The 25,025-nt window shown below is 31.8% G+C and overlaps 1 protein-coding gene across 1 annotated transcript; it reads left to right on the top strand.

The window, feature by feature from the left end:
- The first annotated feature begins 14,360 nt into the window (after positions 1–14,360).
- Positions 14,361–24,548, top strand: LOC128174419 (uncharacterized). Its single transcript, XM_052839981.1, has 4 exons — positions 14,361–14,415; positions 21,696–21,761; positions 23,670–23,897; positions 24,082–24,548. The coding sequence occupies exons 1-4, from the start codon at positions 14,361–14,363 to the stop codon at positions 24,429–24,431; spliced, it is 699 nt and encodes a 232-aa protein (XP_052695941.1). The 3' UTR covers positions 24,432–24,548.
- Positions 24,549–25,025: the final 477 nt, after the last annotated feature.

Genomic DNA, 25,025 nt, shown 5'->3' with positions numbered 1-25,025 from the left:
ATTTAATGTAGAGCGCAATGGGGTATTTGATTGGGAGGAATAATTATTGATGATGTGTAATGTTTCATGAATGAAAAGTGTGATCTTGATCACATTTATAATGCGGAGGAATGGTGCTTGTTAGAATTGAAGACTCTGAAGGAGTTCAAGAGCAAACTGAAAATGTTGTTACAAATTGGACTTAGACAATTTTCCTCTAATTTGCCATCTGCACAGGAGCACACGGATAGTGCTTGGAAATGGGCAGTGAATTAGATAATTTACAAGGTGTATTCTTATAATGGAACACATCCATGGTAGTGAAAGGCATTTGAACCATTCAATATGAAAATAGTGAGCACAGACTGGGTTTTTACACCATTTATATGATAAAAAATGAGATATTGATCAATAGCACTTGTTTTAAAGTATTTAAACAGGACATGTTTATTATTTATCTTTTAAGTTCAGCTTACTCTGATGGGTTTATAATGGTGAAATCCTTAGATATGATAGAAACAAGGTAGCTGAGTTCTATGGAGAAGACCTTCAAGCTATTTAATGTAGAGCGGAATGGGGTATTTGATTGGGAGGAATAATTATTGATGATGTGTAATGTTTCATGAATGAAAAGTGTGATCTTGATCACATTTATAATGCGGAGGAATGGTGCTTGTTAGAATTGAAGACTCTGAAGGAGTTCAAGAGCAAACTGAAAATGTTGTTACAAATTGCACTTAGACAATTTTCCTCTAATTTGCCATCTGCACATGAGCACATGGATAGTGCTTGGAAATGGGCAGTGAATGAGATAATTTCCAAGGTGTATTCTTATAATGGAACAAATCCATGGTAGTGAAAGGCATGTGAACCATTCAATATAAAAATAATGAGCAAAAACTGGGTTTTTTACACCATTTATATGATAAAAGATGAGATATTGATCAATAGCACTTGTTTTACAGTGTTTAAACAGGACATGTTTATTATTTATCTTTTAAGTTCAGCTTACTCTGATGAGTTTATAATGGTGAAATCCTAAGATATGATAGAAACAAGGTAGCTGAGTTCAATGGAGAAGACCTTCAAGCTATTTAATGTAGAGCGCAATGGGGTATTCGATTAGGAGAAATAATTATTGATGATGTGTAATAATTAATGAATGAAAAGTGTGATCTTGATCACATTTATAATGCGGAGGAATGGTGCTTGTTAGAAATGAAGACTCTGAAGGAGTTCAAGAGCAAACTGAAAATGTTGTTACAAATTGCACTTAGACAATTTTCCTCTAATTTGCCATCTGCACAGGAGCACACGGATAGTGCTTGGAAATGGGCAGTGAATGAGATAATTTCCAAGGTGTATTCTTATAATGGAACACATCCATGGTAGTGAAAGGCATTTGAACATTTCAATATGAAAATAATGAGCACAAACTGGGTTTTTTACACCATTTATATGATAAAAGATGAGATATTGATCAATAGCACTTGTTTTACAGTGTTTAAACAGCTAGCTAGGACATGTTTATTAGTTATCTTTTAGGTTCAGCTTACTCTGATGAGTTTATAATGGTGAAATCCTAAGATATGATAGAAACAAGGTAGCTGAGTTCGATGGAGAAGACCTGCAAGCTATTTAATGTAGAGCGCAATGGGAAATTTGATTGGGAGGAATAATTATTGATGATGTGTAATGATTAATGAATGAAAAGTGTGATCTTGATCACATTTATAATGCGGAGGAATGGTGCTTGTTAGAATTGAAGACTCTGAAGGAGTTCAAGAGCAAACTGAAAATGTTGTTACAAATTGCACTTAGACAATTTTCCACTAATTTGCCATCTGCACATGAGCACATGGATAGTGCTTGGTAATGGGCAGTGAATGAGAAAATTTCCAAAGGTGTATTCTTATAATGGAACACATTAATGGCAGTGGAAAGCATGTGAACCATTTACTATAAAAATAGTGAGCACAAACTGGGTTTTTTTACACCATTTATATGATAGAAGATGAAATTTTGATCAATAGCACTTGTTTTAAAGTGTTTAAACAGGACATGTTTATTATTTATCTTTTAAGTTCAGCTTACTCTGATGAGTTTATAATGGTGAAATCCTAAGATATGATAGAAACAAGGTAGCTGAGTTCGATGGAGAAGACCTGCAAGCTATTTAATGTAGAGCGCAATGGGAAATTTGATTGGGAGGAATAATTATTGATGATGTGTAATAATTAATGAATGAAAAGTCTGATCTTGATCACATTTATAATGCGGAGGAATGGTGCTTGTTAGAATTGAAGACTCTGAAGGAGTTCAAGAGCAAACTGAAAATGTTGTTACAAATTGCACTTAGACAATTTTCCTCTAATTTGCCATCTGCACAGGAGCACATGGATAGTGCTTGGAAATGGGCAGTGAATGAGATAATTTCCAAGGTGTATTCTTATAATGGAACACATCCATGGTAGTAAAAAGCATGTGAACCATTTAATATAAAAAAAATGAGCACAAACTGGGTTTTTTACACCATTTATATGATAAAAGATGAGATATTGATCAATAGCACTTGTTTTAAAGTGTTTAAACAGGACATGTTTATTATTTATCTTTTAAGTTCAGCTTACTCTGATGAGTTTATAATGGTGAAATCCTAAGATATGATAGAAACAAGGTAGCTGAGTTCAATGGAGAAGACCTTCAAGCTATTTAATTTAGAGCGCAATGGGGTATTCGATTAGGAGAAATAATTATTGATGATGTGTAATAATTAATGAATGAAAAGTGTGATCTTGATCACATTTATAATGCGGAGGAATGGTGCTTGTTAGAATTGAAGACTCTGAAGGAGTTCAAGAGCAAACTGAAAATGTTGTTACAAATTGGACTTAGACAATTTTCCTCTAATTTGCCATCTGCACAGGAGCACATGGATAGTGCTTGGAAATGGGCAGTGAATGAGATAATTTCCAAGGTGTATTCTTATAATGGAACACATCCATGGTAGTAAAAAGCATGTGAACCATTTAATATAAAAAAAATGAGCACAAACTGGGTTTTTTACACCATTTATATGATAAAAGATGAGATATTGATCAATAGCACTTGTTTTAAAGTGTTTAAACAGGACATGTTTATTATTTATCTTTTAAGTTCAGCTTACTATGATGAGTTTATAATGGTGAAATCCTAAGATATGATAGAAACAAGGTAGCTGAGCTCTATGGAGGAGACCTGCAAGCTATTTAATGTATAGCGCAATGGGGTATTTGATTGGAAGGAATAATTATTGATGATGTGTAATGATTAATGAATGAAAAGTGTGATCTTGATCACATTTATAATGCAGAGGAATGGTGCTTGTTAGAATTGAAGACTCTGAAGGAGTTCAAGAGCAAACTGAAAATGTTGTTACAAATTGCACTTAGACAATTTTCCTCTAATTTGCCATCTGCACAGGAGCACATGGATAGTGCTTGGAAATGGGCAGTGAATGAGATAATTTCCAAGGTGTATTCTTATAATGGAACACATCCATGGTAGTAAAAAGCATGTGAACCATTTAATATAAAAAAAATGAGCACAAACTGGGTTTTTTACACCATTTATATGATAAAAGATGAGATATTGATCAATAGCACTTGTTTTAAAGTGTTTAAACAGGACATGTTTATTATTTATCTTTTAAGTTCAGCTTACTATGATGAGTTTATAATGGTGAAATCCTAAGATATGATAGAAACAAGGTAGCTGAGCTCTATGGAGGAGACCTGCAAGCTATTTAATGTATAGCGCAATGGGGTATTTGATTGGAAGGAATAATTATTGATGATGTGTAATGATTAATGAATGAAAAGTGTGATCTTGATCACATTTATAATGCAGAGGAATGGTGCTTGTTAGAATTGAAGACTCTGAAGGAGTTCAAGAGCAAACTGAAAATGTTGTTACAAATTGCACTTAGACAATTTTCCTCTAATTTGCCATCTGCACATGAGCACATGGATAGTGCTTGGAAATGGGCAGTGAATGAAATAATTTCCAAGGTGTATTCTTATAATGGAACACATTTATGGTAGTGAAAAGCATTTGAACCATTTAATATAAAAATAGTGAGTACAAACTGGGTTTTTACACCATTTATATGATAAAAGATGAGATATTGATGAATAGCACTTGTTTTAAAGTGTTTAAACAGGACATGTTTATTATTTATCTTTTAAGTTCAGCTTACTATGATGAGTTTATAATGGTGAAATCCTAAGATATGATAGAAACAAGGTAGCTGAGCTCTATGGAGGAGACCTGCAAGCTATTTAATGTATAGCGCAATGGGGTATTTGATTGGAAGGAATAATTATTGATGATGTGTAATGATTAATGAATGAAAAGTGTGATCTTGATCACATTTATAATGCAGAGGAATGGTGCTTGTTAGAATTGAAGACTCTGAAGGAGTTCAAGAGCAAACTGAAAATGTTGTTACAAATTGCACTTAGACAATTTTCCTCTAATTTGCCATCTGCACATGAGCACATGGATAGTGCTTGGAAATGGGCAGTGATTGACATAATTTCCAAGGTGTATTCTTATAATGGAACACATCCATGGTAGTGAAAGGCATGTGAACATTTCAATATGAAAATAATGAGCACAAACTGGGTTTTTTACACCATTTATATGATAAAAGATGAGATATTGATCAATAGCACTTGTTTTACAGTGTTTAAACAGCTAGCTAGGACATGTTTATTAGTTATCTTTTAAGTTCAGCTTACTCTGATGAGTTTATAATGGTGAAATCCTAAGATATGATATAAACAAGGTAGCTGAGTTCTATGGAGAAGACCTGCAAGCTATTTAATGTAGAGCGGAATGGGGTATTTGATTGGGAGGAATAATTATTGATGATGTGTAATGTTTAATGAATGAAAAGTGTGATCTTGATCACATTTATAATGCGGAGGAATGGTGCTTGTTAGAAATGAAGACTCTGAAGGAGTTCAAGAGCAAACTGAAAATGTTGTTACAAATTGGACTTAGACAATTTTCCTTTAATTTGCCATCTGCACAGGAGCACGTGGATAGTGCTTGGAAATGGGCAGTGAATGAGAAAATTTCCAAGGTGTATTCTTATAATGGAACACATCCATGGTAGTGAAAGGCATGTGAACATTTCAATATGAAAATAATGAGCACAAACTGGGTTTTTTACACCATTTATATGATAAAAGATGAGATATTGATCAATAGCACTTGTTTTACAGTGTTTAAACAGCTAGCTAGGACATGTTTATTAGTTATCTTTTAAGTTTAGCTTACTCTGATGAGTTTATAATGGTGAAATCCTAAGATATGATATAAACAAGGTAGCTGAGTTCTATGGGGAAGACCTGCAAGCTATTTAATGTAGAGCGGAATGGGGTATTTGATTGGGAGGAATAATTATTGATGATGTGTAATGTTTAATGAATGAAAAGTGTGATCTTGATCACATTTATAATGCGGAGGAATGGTGCTTGTTAGAAATGAAGACTCTGAAGGAGTTCAAGAGCAAACTGAAAATGTTGTTAGAAATTGCACTTAGACAATTTTCCTCTAATTTGCCATCTGCACAGGAGCACGTGGATAGTGCTTGGAAATGGGCAGTGAATGAGAATATTTCCAAGGTGTATTCTTATAATGGAACACATCCATGGTAGTGAAAGGCATTTGAACATTTCAATATGAAAATAATGAGCACAAATTGGGTTTTTTACACCATTTATATGATAAAAGATGAGATATTGATCAATAGCACTTGTTTTACAGTGTTTAAACAGCTAGCTAGGACATGTTTATTAGTTATCTTTTAAGTTCAGCTTACTCTGATGAGTTTATAATGGTGAAATCCTAAGATATGATAGAAACAAGGTAGCTGAGTTCGATGGAGAAGACCTGCAAGCTATTTAATGTAGAGCGCAATGGGAAATTTGATTGGGAGGAATAATTATTGATGATGTGTAATGATTAATGAATGAAAAGTGTGATCTTGATCACATTTATAATGCGGAGGAATGGTGCTTGTTAGAATTGAAGACTCTGAAGGAGTTCAAGAGCAAACTGAAAATGTTGTTACAAATTGCACTTAGACAATTTTCCACTAATTTGCCATCTGCACATGAGCACATGGATAGTGCTTGGTAATGGGCAGTGAATGAGAAAATTTCCAAAGGTTTTTTCTTATAATGGAACACATTAATGGCAGTGGAAAGCATGTGAACCATTTACTATAAAAATAGTGAGCACAAACTGGGTTTTTTACACCATTTATATGATAAAAGATGAAATTTTGATCAATAGCACTTGTTTTAAAGTGTTTAAACAGGACATGTTTATTATTTATCTTTTAAGTTCAGCTTACTCTGATGAGTTTATAATGGTGAAATCCTAAGATATGATAGAAACAACGTAGCTGAGCTCTATGGAGGAGACCTGCAAGCTTTTTGATGTAGAGCGCAATGGAGTATTTGATTGGGAGGAATAATTATTGATGATGAGTAATGATTAATGAATGAAAAGTGTGATCTTGATCACATTTATAATGCGGAGGAATGGTGCTTGTTAGAATTGAAGACTCTGAAGGAGTTCAAGAGCGAACTGAAAATGCTGTTACAAATTGCACTTAGACAATTTTCCTGTAATTTGCCATCTGAACAGGAGCACATGGATAGTGCTTGGAAATGGGCAGTGAATGAGATAATTTCCAAGGTGTATTCTTATAATGGAACACATCCATGGTAGTAAAAAGCATGTGAACCATTTAATATCAAAAAAATGAGCACAAACTGGGTTTTTTACACCATTTATATGATAAAAGATGAGATATTGATCAATAGCACTTGTTTTACAGTGTTTAAACAGGACATGTTTATTATTTATCTTTTAAGTTCAGCTTACTCTGATGAGTTTATAATGGTGAAATCCTAAGATATGATAGAAACAAGGTAGCTGAGCTTTATGGAGAAGACCTTCAAGCTATTTAATGTAGAGCGCAATGGGGTATTTGATTGAGAGGAATAATTATTGATGATGTGTAATGTTTAATGAATGAAAAGTGTGATCTTGATCACATTTATAATGCGGAGGAATGGTGCTTGTTAGAATTGAAGACTCTGAAGGAGTTCAAGAGCAAACTGAAAATGTTGTTACAAATTGGACTTAGACAATTTTCCTCTAATTTGCCATCTGCACAGGAGCACACGGATAGTGCTTGGAAATGGGCAGTGAATTAGATAATTTCCAAGGTGTATTCTTATAATGGAACACATCCATGGTAGTGAAAGGCATTTGAACCATTCAATATGAAAATAGTGAGCACAGACTGGGTTTTTACACCATTTATATGATAAAAAATGAGATATTGATCAATAGCACTTGTTTTAAAGTATTTAAACAGGACATGTTTATTATTTATCTTTTAAGTTCAGCTTACTCTGATGGGTTTATAATGGTGAAATCCTTAGATATGATAGAAACAAGGTAGCTGAGCTCTATGGAGGAGACCTGCAAGCTATTTAATGTAGAGCGCAATGGGGTATTTGATTGGGAGGAATAATTATTGATGATGTGTAATGATTAGTGAATGAAAAGTGTGATCTTGATCACATTTATAATGCGGAGGAATGGTGCTTGTTAGAATTGAAGACTCTGAAGGAGTTCAAGAGCAAACTGAAAATGTTGTTACAAATTGGACTTAGACAATTTTCCTCTAATTTGCCATCTGCACAGGAGCACACGGATAGTGCTTGGAAATGGGCAGTGAATGAGATAATTTCCAAGGTGTATTCTTATAATGGAACAAATCCATGGTAGTAAAAAGCATGTGAACCATTTAATATCAAAAAAATGAGCACAAACTGGGTTTTTTACACCATTTATATGATAAAAGATGAGATATTGATCAATAGCACTTGTTTTACAGTGTTTAAACAGGACATGTTTATTATTTATCTTTTAAGTTCAGCTTACTCTGATGAGTTTATAATGGTGAAATCCTAAGATATGATAGAAACAAGGTAGCTGAGTTCAATGGAGAAGACCTTCAAGCTATTTAATTTAGAGCGCAATGGGGTATTCGATTAGGAGAAATAATTATTGATGATGTGTAATAATTAATGAATGAAAAGTGTGATCTTGATCACATTTATAATGCAGAGGAATGGTGCTTGGTAGAATTGAAGACTCTGAAGGAGTTCAAGAGCAAACTGAAAATGTTGTTACAAATTGGACTTAGACAATTTTCCTCTAATTTGCCATCTGCACAGGAGCACATGGATAGTGCTTGGAAATGGGCAGTGAATGAGATAATTTCCAAGGTGTATTCTTATAATGGAACACATCCATGGTAGTAAAAAGCATGTGAACCATTTAATATAAAAAAAATGAGCACAAACTGGGTTTTTTACACCATTTATATGATAAAAGATGAGATATTGATCAATAGCACTTGTTTTAAAGTATTTAAACAGGACATGTTTATTATTTATCTTTTAAGTTCAGCTTAGTGTGATGGGTTTATAATGGTGAAATCCTTAGATATGATAGAAACAAGGTAGCTGAGTTCTATGGAGAAGACCTTCAAGCTATTTAATGTAGAGCGCAATGGGGTATTTGATTGGGAGGAATAATTATTGATGATGTGTAATGTTTCATGAATGAAGTGTGATCTTGATCACATTTATAATGCGGAGGAATGGTGCTTGTTAGAATTGAAGACTCTGAAGGAGTTCAAGAGCAAACTGAAAATGTTGTTACAAACTCGACTTAGACAATTTTCCTCTAATTTGCCATCTGCACAGGAGCACATGGATAGTGCTTGGAAATGGGCAGTGAATGAGATAATTTCCAAGGTGTATTCTTATAATGGAACACATCCATGGTAGTGAAAGGCATGTGAACCATTCAATATAAAAATAATGAGTAAAAACTGGGTTTTTTACACCATTTATATGATAAAAGATGAGATATTGATCAATAGCACTTGTTTTAAAGTGTTTAAACAGGACATGTTTATTATTTATCTTTTAAGTTCAGCTTACTCTGATGAGTTTATAATGGTGAAATCCTAAGATATGATAGAAACAAGGTAGCTGAGCTCAATGGAGGAGACCTGCAAGCTATTTAATGTAGAGCGCAATGGGGTATTTGATTGGGAGGAATAATTATTGATGATGTGTAATGATTAATGAATGAAAAGTGTGATCTTGATCACATTTATAATGCGGAGGAATGGTGCTTATTAGAATTGAAGACTCTGAAGGAGTTCAAGAGCAAACTGAAAATGTTGTTACAAATTGCACTTAGACAATTTTCCTCTAATTTGCCATCTGCACAGGAGCACATGGATAGTGCTTGGAAATGGGCAGTGAATGAGATAATTTCCAAGGTGTATTCTTATAATGGAACACATCCATGGTAGTAAAAAGCATGTGAACCATTCAATATAAAAATAATGAGCACAAACTTGGTTTTTTACACCATTTATATGATAAAAGATGAGATATTGATCAATAGCACTTGTTTTACAGTGTTTAAACAGGACATGTTTATTATTTATCTTTTAAGTTCAGCTTACTCTGATGAGTTTATAATGGTGAAATCCTAAGATATGATAGAAACAAGGTAGCTGAGCTCTATGGAGGAGACCTTCAAGCTATTTAATGTAGAGCGCAATGGGGTATTTGATTGGGAGGAATAATTATTGATGATGTGTAATGATTAATGAATGAAAAGTGTGATCTTGATCACATTTATAATGCGGAGGAATGGTGCTTGTTAGAATTGAAGACTCTGAAGGAGTTCAAGAGCAAACTGAAAATGTTGTTACAAATTGGACTTAGACAATTTTCCTCTAATTTGCCATCTGCACAGGAGCACATGGATAGTGCTTGGAAATGGGCAGTGAATGAGATAATTTCCAAGGTGTATTCTTATAATGGAACACATCCATGGTAGTGAAAGGCATTTGAACCATTCAATATAAAAATAATGAGTAAAAACTGGGTTTTTTACAACATTTATATGATAAAAGATGAGATATTGATCAATAGCACTTGTTTTAAAGTGTTTAAACAGGACATGTTTATTATTTATCTTTTAAGTTCAGCTTACTCTGATGAGTTTATAATGGTGAAATCCTAAGATATGATAGAAACAACGTAGCTGAGCTCTATGGAGGAGACCTGCAAGCTATTTAATGTAGAGCGCAATGGGGTATTTGATTGGGAGGAATAATTATTGATGATGTGTAATGATTAGTGAATGAAAAGTGTGATCTTGATCACATTTATAATGCGGAGGAATGGTGCTTGTTAGAATTGAAGACTCTGAAGGAGTTCAAGAGCAAACTGAAAATGTTGTTACAAATTGCACTTAGACAATTTTCCTCTAATTTGCCATCTGCACAGGAGCACATGGATAGTGCTTGGAAATGGGCAGTGAATGAGATAATTTCCAAGGTGTATTCTTATAATGGAACACATCCATGGTAGTGAAAGGCATGTGAACCATTCAATATAAAAATAATGAGTAAAAACTGGGTTTTTTACACCATTTATATGATAAAAGATGAGATATTGATCAATAGCACTTGTTTTACAGTGTTTAAACAGGACATGTTTATTATTTATCTTTTAAGTTCAGCTTACTCTGATGAGTTTATAATGGTGAAATCCTAAGATATGATAGAAACAAGGTAGCTGAGCTCTATGGAGGAGACCTGCAAGCTTTTTGATGTAGAGCGCAATGGAGTATTTGATTGGGAGGAATAATTATTGATGATGTGTAATGATTAATGAATGAAAAGTGTGATCTTGATCACATTTATAATGCGGAGGAATGGTGCTTGTTAGAATTGAAGACTCTGAAGGAGTTCAAGAGCAAACTGAAAATGTTGTTACAAATTGCACTTAGACAATTTTCCTCTAATTTGCCATCTGCACATGAGCACATGGATAGTGCTTGGAAATGGGCAGTGAATGAGATAATTTCCAAGGTGTATTCTTATAATGGAACACATCCATGGTAGTGAAAGGCATGTGAACCATTCAATATAAAAATAATGAGCACAAACTGGGTTTTTTACACCATTTATATGATAAAAGATGAGATATTGATCAATAGCATTGTTTTAAAGTGTTTAAACAGGACATGTTTATTATTTATCTTTTAAGTTCAGCTTACTCTGATGAGTTTATAATGGTGAAATCCTAAGATATGATAGAAACAAGGTAGCTGAGCTCTATGGAGGAGACCTGCAAGCTATTTAATGTAGAGCGCAATGGGGTATTTGATTGGGAGGAATAATTATTGATGATGTGTAATGATTAGTGAATGAAAAGTGTGATCTTGATCACATTTATATTGCGGAGGAATGGTGCTTGTTAGAATTGAAGACTCTGAAGGAGTTCAAGAGCAAACTGAAAATGTTGTTACAAATTGGACTTAGACAATTTTCCTCTAATTTGCCATCTGCACAGGAGCACATGGATAGTGCTTGGAAATGGGCAGTGAATGAGATAATTTCCAAGGTGTATTCTTATAATGGAACACATCCATGGTAGTGAAAGGCATGTGAACCATTTAATATAAAAAAAGTGAGTACAAACTGGGTTTTTTACACCATTTATATGATAAAAGATGAGATATTGATCGATAGCACTTGTTTTAAAGTGTTTAAACAGGACATGTTTATTAGTTATCTTTTAAGTTCAGCTTACTCTGATGAGTTTATAATGGTGAAATCCTAAGATATGATAGAAACAACGTAGCTGAGCTCTATGGAGGAGACCTGCAAGCTATTTAATGTAGAGCGCAATGGGGTATTTGATTGGGAGGAATAATTATTGATGATGTGTAATGTTTCATGAATGAAAAGTGTGATCTTGATCACATTTATAATGCGGAGGAATGGTGCTTGTTAGAATTGAAGACTCTGAAGGAGTTCAAGAGCAAACTGAAAATGTTGTTACAAATTGCACTTAGACAATTTTCCTCTAATTTGCCATCTGCACATGAGCACATAGATAATGATTGGAAATGGGCAGTGAATGAGATAATTTCCAAGGTGTATTCTTATAATGGAACAAATCTATGGTAGTGAAAGGCATGTTAACTATTCAATATAAAAATAATGAGCACAAACTGGATATTTTACACCATTTTTATGATATAAAATGAGATATTGATCAATAGCACTTGTTTTAAAGTGTTTAAACAGGACATGTTTATTATTTATCTTTTAAGTTCAGCTTACTCTGATGAGTTTATAATGGTGAAATCGTAAGATATGGTTGGACGTGAAGTCCATTACCTCAATTATAAAAAAGAGAGCGCAAAAGGGATTTTTCTAATGCTTTTATATGACAAAACATGAGATATTAATTATTAACACCTGATTTGAAGTGTTGAGACAGTTTGTGATTGCCTGTTCTGAGTAATTTGTAAAGATAAAATCCTCAGATTTTATGGACACAGTTATTTTTATTATTGTGGTTCTTGTGATTTACTGTCTAGTAACTCAAAAGCAGATGCAATAAGAAATGCTTAATCAATGTTAACAATTCGACAACATATCTGCTTTGATTGGATATAAATTGCAATACAAAATTGCAAAAATCAGATAAATAACTCATTTATTATCAAATTAAGCTGAATATACACACACAATTGAATTTCATCTAAAAATACGGCAAAAAATATTGTTTCAGTACTCACTGCCATTTATTAGAAAAATACATGTACATGTTAAGTTACCGTAAAGGGTTTTTGTAAATTATGTCCAGAGAGTAATTTGGACATTCTAGGATAAGTTGAAATGTATTTTCTTTATTGCATACATATATTTAGCGTGTGCTAGGAATGATGAAAGATCAGTGGTAATACAAACTAAAAGTACACCTTCTGTTTTAATATCAGAAGTATCGTGTAAAAGCTAAACATTCTGCTACTGGAAAATGATCTAGACATCTGTTTATGCTTCTGTGCTGAGACGCAAACTCCTAATGGAAGGGAGGTAATGTTATCTGGGTCATCGGTTCACGTAAAGTGCATGATTGGAATGCGGTTTTTCGTTAATTCAGACTGAAAAGACTCAAATAAAACAGAACAACTTTGGTAGATTATATATCCAGACTAGGACTTGAACCTAGATAATCCATGATGATTTCAATTATCATGGCTGCTTTTCCTTAAGCTATCTGGATGTTAATCAAAAATTGCCGTTTCTTTTTATGTATATAGATATATTTCAGTTAATTTTTTGTAGTTTGTTTTAAATATGAGAGAATTATCAATTTTTTGTAGATAGTGAATTGATTAAATATAATCCAATTCTCTTCACAAGTACGTATCATTTTTGCTATGTAAACAAGGATTGGGTCATGAATTTGTTTACGTTTGTTACATGCACTAATAATCTGTTTTAAGCAAATGTCTCCATTGTTAGTTTGTTAAATGCATAAATAAATATTATAAAGTGACGGAATCAAAACTATATTTTCTATTCAGCATCAAATTTAAGAAAAAACTTCGTTTACATTACAAGGATTAGAGTGTCTACAAACTCGGGTATTATGTTTTTCATTTATATCACCGTTAATTAATAAACCAATACTATTATGAACAATAAAAAAATATGAAAATGTCCTTCTCCATAAACAGCATATACACATCATATCTTTAGATCACTGTACCGTAAAAAATACGAGTTTTATATAAACAATTGAATACTTATCTTTAGACGTTTAATAGCCTTCGGCTTGCCTTTCCTAACTCCTTAAGTTTATCTATCGTATGATACATAACCAATTTCTAGACTCCACAGAGAAATTTTCCACTATTAATTGACACAGAAACAAATAATCAAAAACTTCTTAGCACAACATTTCGAGGCGAACAAAGACGCCATTTTGTAATGACCTATATTGTAACATTTTCGATGCACTGAGCATGCGTAGTTATATACATCAAAACAAACTGCAAAAGTTGCACAGGTAAAATAGAAAAACAATGATTATGAATAAAAGCAGGAGAATTAACGAAATATCTTTCAATCAGAGATGTAAAGGCAGTCCTGGCATGGATAGATAGTGCAACCATCTTCTTATGTATGTCATTTAATAAAGAAAATTGACAAAAACCAGCATAGTCCCGTAATCCTGTGTTTTTACCCTATTCGATATACACTTTGAGAGGGTACCCACCTTTGATGTCTAATTACTGTTCTTGTATATTGTCTATATGAATAATTTATACACCGATTGAAAGCTGAAACATTGTAGTTTCTTTTTCGCTTAACAGATTTACGGATAACTAAACGACATTTAAATACAAAGAGCATGGACTTGCAGGCTGTTCCAAAAACAGCCTGCAATACCGAGACGGCGCTAAGCCGTATGTTTTTCATACTTCAGGTACAGTCAAGTCGGTAGTCGTATATATATATATATATATATATATATATATATATATATATATATATATATATATATATACTAAACAAGGTTACAGTACCTACGCTTACAATAAATTCACGCTGAGTACCCCCCCCCCCCCATATCTGTATATTGTCTAAAATTTCTAAATGGTAATAATAAATTGTTATAGTATAAAGTTATATTTATTTTTGATGGGCTAAGGATCCACAGAAAAGTGCTTTTAACCTAATTATGCTTCCAATATGATAAATTCCAATTGACTGTTCAATATGGTGTACAGTGATGCTATCGTGAAAGTTGACAAAGCTATCCTATCCTATCCTATATTCTGTATCCTGCATCCTATCCTGCAAATAAGCTCTATCCTATCCTATCCTATCCCATACCTTCAAAATATAGGAATGCAAGTTAAATGAAACGAAATTTAAGAATTAAATGATTTTATCAATTAATCTAGTACTTAAAAAGAATAATTAAATCTTAAAACCGAATATTCTTCGAGCGGGATAACTTACTTATCTGTGCTACGGTAAAATTAAATCGTACGCGGGATGGACACAATAACGTAAACAAACAGGTAAGCGATTCGATTTTTGATTTTATTATATTTATTCATTAAAAGAACAGATAAATAACTTCGATGCACTTATTGAGGAACTGTGTAGTCACATATTTTTACAAATTATTTTCTTATCACAGATAACTGAGCGTATTTATCATTATTCGAGCCATTCGTTCGGCAATAAATGTAATAAATAATTCCTTTCGAAGTTAATATCGTTTATAGTTAAACCACTCGGAGTTATTTTTAAAGTATAAATTCTTAATCATTTATAGCTAGCTAACATTTATTATTTCGATATGTTCAGGTTAATATCGGACATAATTAGGGTCATACTAAAACACGCCTCCCGACGCCTGCCGGGGAAAACACGCCTGCCGAGAGAAAACCACACGCCTGCCGTTTACCTGATGGATTATTTTAATATTTTCTTTGATATTTTATTTAACTTAACTAAATTAAGTATCATAATAACAAAAAGTTGACTTTATATTGATTATTTAGCACAAAATTAGCAAAAATGTTTAATGTTGGTAAAGATAGATAACTCTTACGTAGAATTCATACGCCTGCCGAGGAAATCTAGACGCCTGCCGTTTATTTGATGGATTATTTTACTTTTTTCTTAGATATTTTATTTCTTTTTACTAAATAGATGATAATAGAAATCAAAAGTTGATTTTATATTAATTAATTAACACAAAATAAGTAAAAATCGGGTAAGCTGGTAGCTCTTACGAAGAAATCATACGCCTGCCAAGAAAATGTATACGCCTGCTGTTTATGTGATGGATTATTTTAATTATTTCTTTGATATTTTAGTTTACTTAGCTTAATAAACGATAATAGAAATAAAAACTTGACTTTAAATTCATCAATTAACACAAAATTAGTGAAAATCGGGAAATGGATAACTCTTACGCAGAATGCATACGCCCGCCGAGAAGAGAACACGCCTGCCGCTTACCCGGTGGATGATTTTAATTTTTTTATTTATATTTTATGTTTTCTAACTTGATAAATGATCAGATTAACTAAAAATTTACCACATTTTTTAATTAACACAACATGAGAAAAAACCATGGGTAAATATAGGCGGAATCCATACGCCTACCGTTTACCTGAAGATGATTTGATATTTTTCTTACGTTAGTATTTTATTTTACTGTACTAAATAGCAAGCATAGATAAAAAGGAAAAAAATTGCAAATGGCTTAAAAATAAAGGGAGACCTCTTATGTAGAAATCTTACGACTGTCGATTTAATATTCACGCTTGCCATTTTATTTATGTCATTTTTATTTGTATAAAATAATTTATGAATATAATTATATAGACTTAACATTTTGCCTTATAATTATGTTCATAACTTTACTTATTGCTGCTATTGATTCATCATATTATATGAAGTCGGGTGATACGAGTATGATATAATATGTATGTCACCCCTTTTAACTTTGACAAAGTTTTGTTTTCTATCAGAATTTAATATTTTGATTATTACGCCTGTCACTGAAGCGTTTTATGATAGAAATACAGGGTAAGATTTATCAACACGTCTATAGATACGAAACACCCAAGGAATATACATGTGTACGCTTTTACGCTTGTCGAATACCTATATTATTGCCTGATATGATTTTTTCATTATTTTTTTTCTTCAGTCAACTGTGTACATGATCATAGAATAAGAATTAAATAAAACTGTCTGTGTTGTAAAGAGGGATACTATTAATCAATATCACAACTTTTCGCCTAACGCAAAAATTGATAATCTGGTATTTTCAAACAATATTTCATATTTCATTTAACTTTACCAAGTAAACGAATAAAGACACAACAATTAGATTTCAATGATATTAAAACGTAACACGAAACGTGTGCATCAAGTATATTTTTTTTCAGGGGGGGGGGGGGGTTAGTATTTAGGTTTGTCCCGAGAGGGGGGGGGGGGGGTTGTCGAGGCAAATTTTTGGTGATTTTACTAGTATGTAAAAAAAAATATTTATCAAGGGAGGTGGGGACTCCATCACCCCCACTTCCGTAAGAAATTTGAGTTTTACCGAGGGGGGGGGGGGGGGGTAACCCTACCCACCTCCCCCCGAGTAGATCAACTCATAAAAAGAATGAGTGAAAATCATTTATAAGGCCAAAGAAAAATTCTTAGATATTTTTCGTATGAAACGAAGTAAAACTTTTCTATTATAATTACTTCAGTTAATAAACTAAAAAATACATTTGAATGCAGCTTTTAAAAGTAAAACGAATGCATGTACTCGTACTTGAACGTCGTTTTACTTGATGGCTTGTCAGTTCAAAACTGTATGAACTATGATCGATTTTTTTTTTAAAGAAATAGAGCAGAAAATACATTGTAGTTGTTATTTTAATCTGTGTTTTTAGCGATACTGCTTACGTTTATGTATTTTTTTTTTATTTCCCACATGTTTACTTATGGAAGTGAACACTGGATGATGAAGGGGAGTACTTTTTGTCGATAAAAAAAATCATTAGGGGTTTTTTTTTCATATAAGAAATACATGTAAATTACAGTATGTTGTAAGACATTCTTTAAAGAAGCAATTTTAAAAGCATTTCTTTGAGATAATTACAGTAATTATATTATAGATGGGAAAGATTGCCTTTAAATAGGAATTACAAGTTTTAAAAAAAAATCATATGTCCCAGAGAAGGGGGAGGGGGTTTCGGACCCCCCCCCCCCCTGGATCCGCCAATGAGTTATACTAACATTGTTAGCAAGAACATTGATATTGAAATATCCCAATCTACAACAGCTTACTGATCACAAGGGTCGATCTATAATAGTGTTCCACGATCGTATGGTCTATAGACCAATCCTGTTTTAAAGTGTTTCTAAATACTGGATAAAAAATCGGCAGGCGTATGCATTCTGCGTAAGAGTTATCTATTTTACCGATTTTTACTAATTTTGTGTTAATTAACGAATTTAAAGTCAAGTTTTTATTTCTGTTATCAATTACTAAGCTAGGTAAACTAAAATATCAAAGAAATAATTAAAATAATCCATCAAATAAACGGCAGGCGTATACATTTTCTTGGCAGGCGTATGATTTCTTCGTAAGAGCTATCAGCTTACCCGATTTTTACTTATTTTGTGTTAATTAATTAATATAAAATCAATTTTTGATTTCTATTATCATCTATTTAGTAAAAAGAAATAAAATATCAAAGAAAAAAGTAAAATAATCCATCAAATAAACGGCAGGCGTCTAGATTTCCTCGGCAGGCGTATGAATTCTACGTAAGAGTTATCTATCTTTACCAACATTGAACATTTTTGCTAATTTTGTGCTAAATAATCAATATAAAGTCAACTTTTTGTTATTATGATACTTAATTTAGTTAAGTTAAATAAAATATCGAAGAAAATATTAAAATAATTCATCAGGTAAACGGCAGGCGTGCGGTTTTCTCTCGGCAGGCGTGTTTTCCCCGGCAGGCGTCGGCAGGCGTGTTTTAGTATGACCGCATAATTATGCGTCCCTGTTATTGGGCATCGAAGAAATTATTTGAAACGTGAAACAATGTCTGTTTCTTGTAGACATGTTTATCTTTTAAAATGCCGAATTGGTCGTTTATAAATTCAAGCTTTTATTACTTTGCAGACTTTAAATGAAGAAAATACATAAATCTATTTCTGACGTTGTCAAATGTTGCATTGAATTCTCGCAGTAACTCCGTACTTGCGTATAAATTGACAAAGATGTAGCGCTGACATTTTAGCGCGCATCAATGTTATGCACCGCGTTCTTGATATAATAATTATTCTTAAATGGTTTAGCTTGTAAAACGTATGCAATTGACATTGAAAATACGTTGTTAAGCCAATTTTCGTTTCGCAAAATAACTCTGAAATTTATACTCGAATCTGATTGGCTACAGGATTCAGGATAGGATAGGATAGGATAGGATAGGATAGAACTTTACTTTTTTATTTCTATCATGTATCGTGCATCCTGCATCCTATCCTATCCTTGTCAACTTTCAGGATAGCAGCACTGTACGTGCTTAACAAACCTGCACACATCTTTGTTAAAAAAAGAAATTGTGTTGTTATTTTTTTTAAAAGTCTTATACCTGTGCATATTGATCTCATTTCAAATTACGTAAAAAAAATATGAATTCTTTAGAAGTACATGTAGGTTCAGGTATATTTGACCTGGGGAAAAAATGTATATGTTTTTTAATGGTTATACATACATGAAGGCTATTACCGGTACTCATAATAAACATGATAAGCAGTTGTTCCTTTTTCCTGTTTGTTACTGTAAGCATTGCTAACATAGGCTACTTCCATTACTTTTTAGTAGACATACTTATATGTTGTTTAAGATTTGTGTTCTATCATTAAATATTGTTGAAAACTAAACTTTGATAACTTTATGAACTTTTTTTAGAACTCTGAGAAAATTCGGTATAAATTTGATAGACAATATTTGGTATTCAGATCCCGAACAATAATGCTATAAGATCACATTTTCACACAGATATTGGATTAAAACACTAACATTTACAAATAATTGATATCAAAGTGTAATCCTTATGTTTAAAATAAAACCAAGAATATGAAATATAATTATATAATTACTCTCAGATAAATGTAAAAATGAGAAAGATTTGTTTTAGAATTTGTTTAGGAATCCCACATGATTGCTTAGATTATGTAAACTGTCTATTAATGTTTAAACACTTTTTTAAATGTAAAAAATAATTTCAGATTCTTCTTTTTTCATTAATTCAAAACACACCGTAATACATGTTTGCTGAGTTTTTTTTATCGTTCTTTTCTTATTTTAAATACAGTATGGCTAATTATGGTCATGGTTGCCATTGACACCAATGGGATACTACCTTTATAACATAAGAAAAAGAAAGGACATTATCTTTACTTCATACCAACATTTTTTAATAAATGAATTGACATTGAATTTCTGAAAATCCTTCCAAATCTTTAAACCATAGTGTTTTCCTTGTGTTTAAAGACTGTGACAGAGTGGATATATTTTTAGTAACACAGCTTCGCAATTATGCATAATTCGGTAAAATAATTATCATATTTTGAGAACACTTGTTTATTTAAAAAAATACAGGAAAAATACATAACCCGCGGGTCGTGTAAATTTTTCCTGCAATGATCGCTACCTTCATAACCCGCATGAATCATCAAAGAAAGCATTTTATTGATTATATTAACATCTTTCTTCAACTAATTAATAAACTAATTATGAAAAGTTAGAAAAATTCACTAAATTACTGTTAATGTACAAAAGTACATTAGCTAAAGAAACAGCCAAATCGTCTTCTGTGGAACTTTGAGTCTGGGATCGTCATAATTATTTCGTGCAGTCCGGGATTTTACTAAGGTCACTGTAGGTTCAGACCAATCAATAAACAGGGGATGTCAATTTCAGTCCTGTCACTTCCAGTCGCTGTAGATTTCGACCAATCGATAAATAAAGCTTGTAGATTTCAGTCTGGCTGTTTCAAAAGAGCTATGAATTAACTATAAGTTTCCGTAAAAGTAGAGGAAATTATGTTTGGTAGATGTAATTATATTGTTCTCAAAGTAAATTATCATTCCAATATAAAATAAATGACTTATCACTGTTAGGCCGATTCTTACGTGAACCTGTACTTGAATACGGTCTATGTTTTCAAGGTAACGGTGATATAAGTCCCCTACCAGTTTCATCAGAGGGGACTATAGCTTTCCTGTGCGTCCGTCTGTCCGTCTGTCTGTCTGTCCCACTTCAGTTTACCACACATCAATCAAGTTTACACTTTTGTAGCGTCTGGTTGACATATTTTCGAGAAAATTAATTTTTTATTTTCCAATTTTTTAATGTTCGGGTTCGTTATCGGGCTCGGTGTGTATTGAATAAACGAGGTAAATATGTAGTCAGTAATAATATCGTGCATTACTTGGATCATTCCTTTTATTTTTTCTAACAAATAAATAAGTTCTGTAAAATAGTGTCAAGCATTGTGTTGTAAATTTAATCGACAGTTTTTTGTATTATTAAATTCGGGTTTGTTATCGGGGTTGTCTGTTGATTCGGGGCACAGAGGACGATAAGAAATGATATTCTGCATAACAGGGCATATTTTCACAAATTTCAGCAAATACTTAATGGACTTGGCGAAATTACAGGAGATAAAATAAAAAGTATTATTTAACCCAATTTTATTTAATTTCTATATCAACTGTGTAGTTTGAATTTCCTCAATCTGTTCTTTTACATGTATTTCTGATTAAAGAATAACATCTCGTTAGTAATAATTTTGAAATAGATGTATGCTTCGAAGCTTTCATAGAATAATACAAACCGGTAGGGGACGTGTATGATTAATGCAATACTATCAGAATGCTTCTTTGTTTTTAATCGATAAACATTAAACATGTACAATAAAAAGAAAGAAACCATCTTTAATCTTAAATTGTCTGGAAAGGCTGCTCAAGTTTCCCTATATATTCTTTCCAGTCACTGTTTTATTCAGAGTGCTGTAATAATTTGAATATGTCAGTGTTAAGTATTTATTCTGATAACGTTAAACTGAAACAAAAGAAACTTAATAAGTATATATTAATTGTTGTTGTCAATATTTACACGGGTTCTTTTTCTTTTAAAAAGGCAGATATTGGGATCGCAATAAGTTTTGTGAATGTTGGAAGTTTATCAAATGGATATTTGAGCAAGGTGAGTTTTTTATCGACTACTAAAACGTGGTATTTTTTAATTTTGAGTCTAAGGATCAATTCTTATAATTCTTTGAATGGAAAAAGGTTTTTTTCTGTTTAAATATCGAAGAACAGATAAATGATTTTAAGACAAATGTTTTTTTTAACTTTTACTCATACCACAGTTGAAATGCTTACGAAGCCCTCTACCAACATTGTGAAATTCAGGCACAAGGCCCCGTGGTCAGTGATCCAGACCCCAGTGTGGGGTCAATATGGTTCATATAGTTAATACGTATTAAATCTTTTAAAATCACGCTGTCTTCACCCATATAAATTTGAGAAAAAAACATAGTCAACAATTTAGAGTAAAACGGTCAAAGAAGTACCGGATAAGGGTTTAGACTCTGCAATAAAGCTTCATATGCACACGTGAGACTCCCTAACAAATCATTCTAAGGGCTAGGGTTATCAGACTATCGTTAAGGACATGTATATGATTTAATTACGGTCTTTATTTTCAATGGTATGGTGTTTTTTGTTTTTAATCGATAAACATTAAACACGTACAATAAAAGGAATGAGCCCCTCTTTTATCTTTAATAGTCTAAAAAGGCTGGACCATTTTCCTTATTTTTTTGAATCATTGTTTCATTCATAGTGCTGTTATAATTTGAATATTTCAGTGTTAAGTCACTATTCTAATAAAGTTAAACTGAAACAAAAGAAACTTATGTACCTATTAATTATTCTTGTCAATATATACACGGATTCTTTTTCTTTAAAAAAAGGCAGATATTGGGATCGCTATACGTTTTTGAATGTTGGAAGTTTATCAAATAAATATTAGAATCTAAATTTTCCGGATGTATTACTTCTAATCACAGTTTTATTCAGAGTGTTTAATGTTTAATGTTTATTAATTTTAAAATTAAATATTTGGAACAAAAAAAAGGAAACTAACTTTTATTTTTAAACTTAATACATAGTTATGTGTAACAGAGCAGTTAGGAAATCCATAAGACAGCCGTTTTGTAAACAGATTCATTAAACGTTTAATTGATCTATATGAAGTTTTAGAAATAACTTCGGAAATTTTAAAGCAAAAATAAGACAAAGTATAAACTCTGCAATTTAAATAAGATGCTCTAATTACAAGTAAAGAAATTTATAAGTGATATATAACATAAACATACCACATTACCAAATTTTACTTAGTTTGAATGCTTACTTATACTAATAAAGCTTCAAATATATTGGTTAATAATGTGGAACAATTAAATTAATGAAACATACGCGCGCCATAAATCTTCAGATAAATAATATTAAAGAAAATATACTGCACAAAACGAAAAAATAAAAAATAAAAAAAAAACAAATAAATACATCGGAAATAAATAGTAATCAATCTGTTTTGCTACATATGTATAAATGATTATGAAAATGTTTCAATACGTTTAAAGTGTCAGAAATAGTTAAAATAGACACATAACGTGGTTTATAATACTGCTGGAAAAGAGAGAGACGAACATTTTTTGATACACATTGAATAAAATAAAAGAGGGAATGGGAAAAGTAAATTAAATCTTAATTATTTCGTAAATATACATTCGCATTTCATATTTTCTTTCATATATCTTATGCGACTGGAACGTTTTACATTAAATACTCAACACTCATCAAATTACACAAAAATCTCATAAATATTTCTTTCAAAGATTTACAATAAATATATTCTACTAGCCCGATGAACTTGCTACTAATTGCTACTAAAAAAATGGTATATTGCCCAGTTTACTATCATTAATCTATGTTATATTTAATTACACATGATATGTTTTTACATTACAGCCTACAAGTTTCAAAACTTTCTGCACATAATATTTTTATTTTCACAAAATACTTTCAATTCTTTAACTCATGATAGATTTGTATTGCTGTCGAAACGACTTGGCAGGCATTGAATTCGAGAGCTTTCGACGAAAGTTTCTTCAAGATATATCGTTTCGAAAACTTGACAAACAAGAAAAAGTTGACAAACCTGCTGATGGACGAATATTCTTGGTCCTTGTGTTGCCTCCAAAAAACAGACAAAACAATGTGGACGTACTCTCTGATGATATTCAAAAAGTTGCAGAAAAATATTCATTAGGAAGTAAATGTTTAAATGTTTTGAGTTTCTACATGTACTACGTTAGACTTAAATTTAGATTTTATGTTGAAAGAACAAAATATAAAACAATGTGTTATCACTTATTATTTTCAATGTTTAAAATTCTAAATATTGACTTCAATGAAATATAACGTGTCTTATCATTTTGATTGGTTTTTTTTTCTAGAAAACGAAGCTATCATACTTGTCCACATATCATTTGATGGAAACAACATTGAAAATCCGCCAAATTTGATGACTGATGACACGTTCGAGAGAATCAAAATACGCCTTGAACGAAACTTTGTTTCGTATATAAACATAGTTTACACCGCTGATCATAACTTTCAAGAATGCGATATAAATAGAAATGCGGCAAACAAGTTGAAAACATCATCTAAAAAGGAAACAAGAGACATAGTTCGAAAGAGATCTAGAATTGTTTGTTTGTTTTTATTGGTGGTTTTTCCAATAGCGTTTTTTTCTTACTATTTTTATTTTCATTTTTCAAAACAAAAAAAGAACTTAATGGAATAATGTGTCAGTGCGTAACTAAAATTAAAGTTTAAAAATTCAAACTAAAAACGATTTTGTGTAAATGTGTAATTTTTGTGGGTTAAAAATGATATCATATGCTTAAAAATGCTACAAAAGGAGCAAACCCCCCCCCCCCCCCAAAAAAAAACAAAAAAAAAAAACAACGAAAAACAGGGTAAATGATTTAAATCGGAAAATAACCATTACTAGGGTACTTAAATTTCTATACCAATGACCATATATATAGATATATATATATATATATATATATATATATATATATATATATATATATATATATATATATATATATACTAGTATATATATATATATATATATATATATATATATATATATATATATATATATATAAAAGTGCATGTTAGACGATTTTTATATTGAAATATGTGCATGTTTCTTGGGGATTTTGGAATTGAATAAACTAGGCATATTGACATTTACAATTCTCATATCAAATTCAAACAAAAATACATGTATACTATTAGCAGAACAACTTTCACATTAAACAGTTTCCCATCAGTCTGTAAAACATTGTATATAAATTAACTCTCTTGTTTTATTTTCTAAAGAATA

This window comes from Crassostrea angulata, chromosome 2 (genome assembly GCF_025612915.1).
Source record: "Crassostrea angulata isolate pt1a10 chromosome 2, ASM2561291v2, whole genome shotgun sequence".
In the NCBI taxonomy this organism is placed as follows: domain Eukaryota; kingdom Metazoa; phylum Mollusca; class Bivalvia; order Ostreida; family Ostreidae; genus Magallana; species Magallana angulata.
This window is presented reverse-complemented; position numbering and strand designations above follow the sequence as displayed.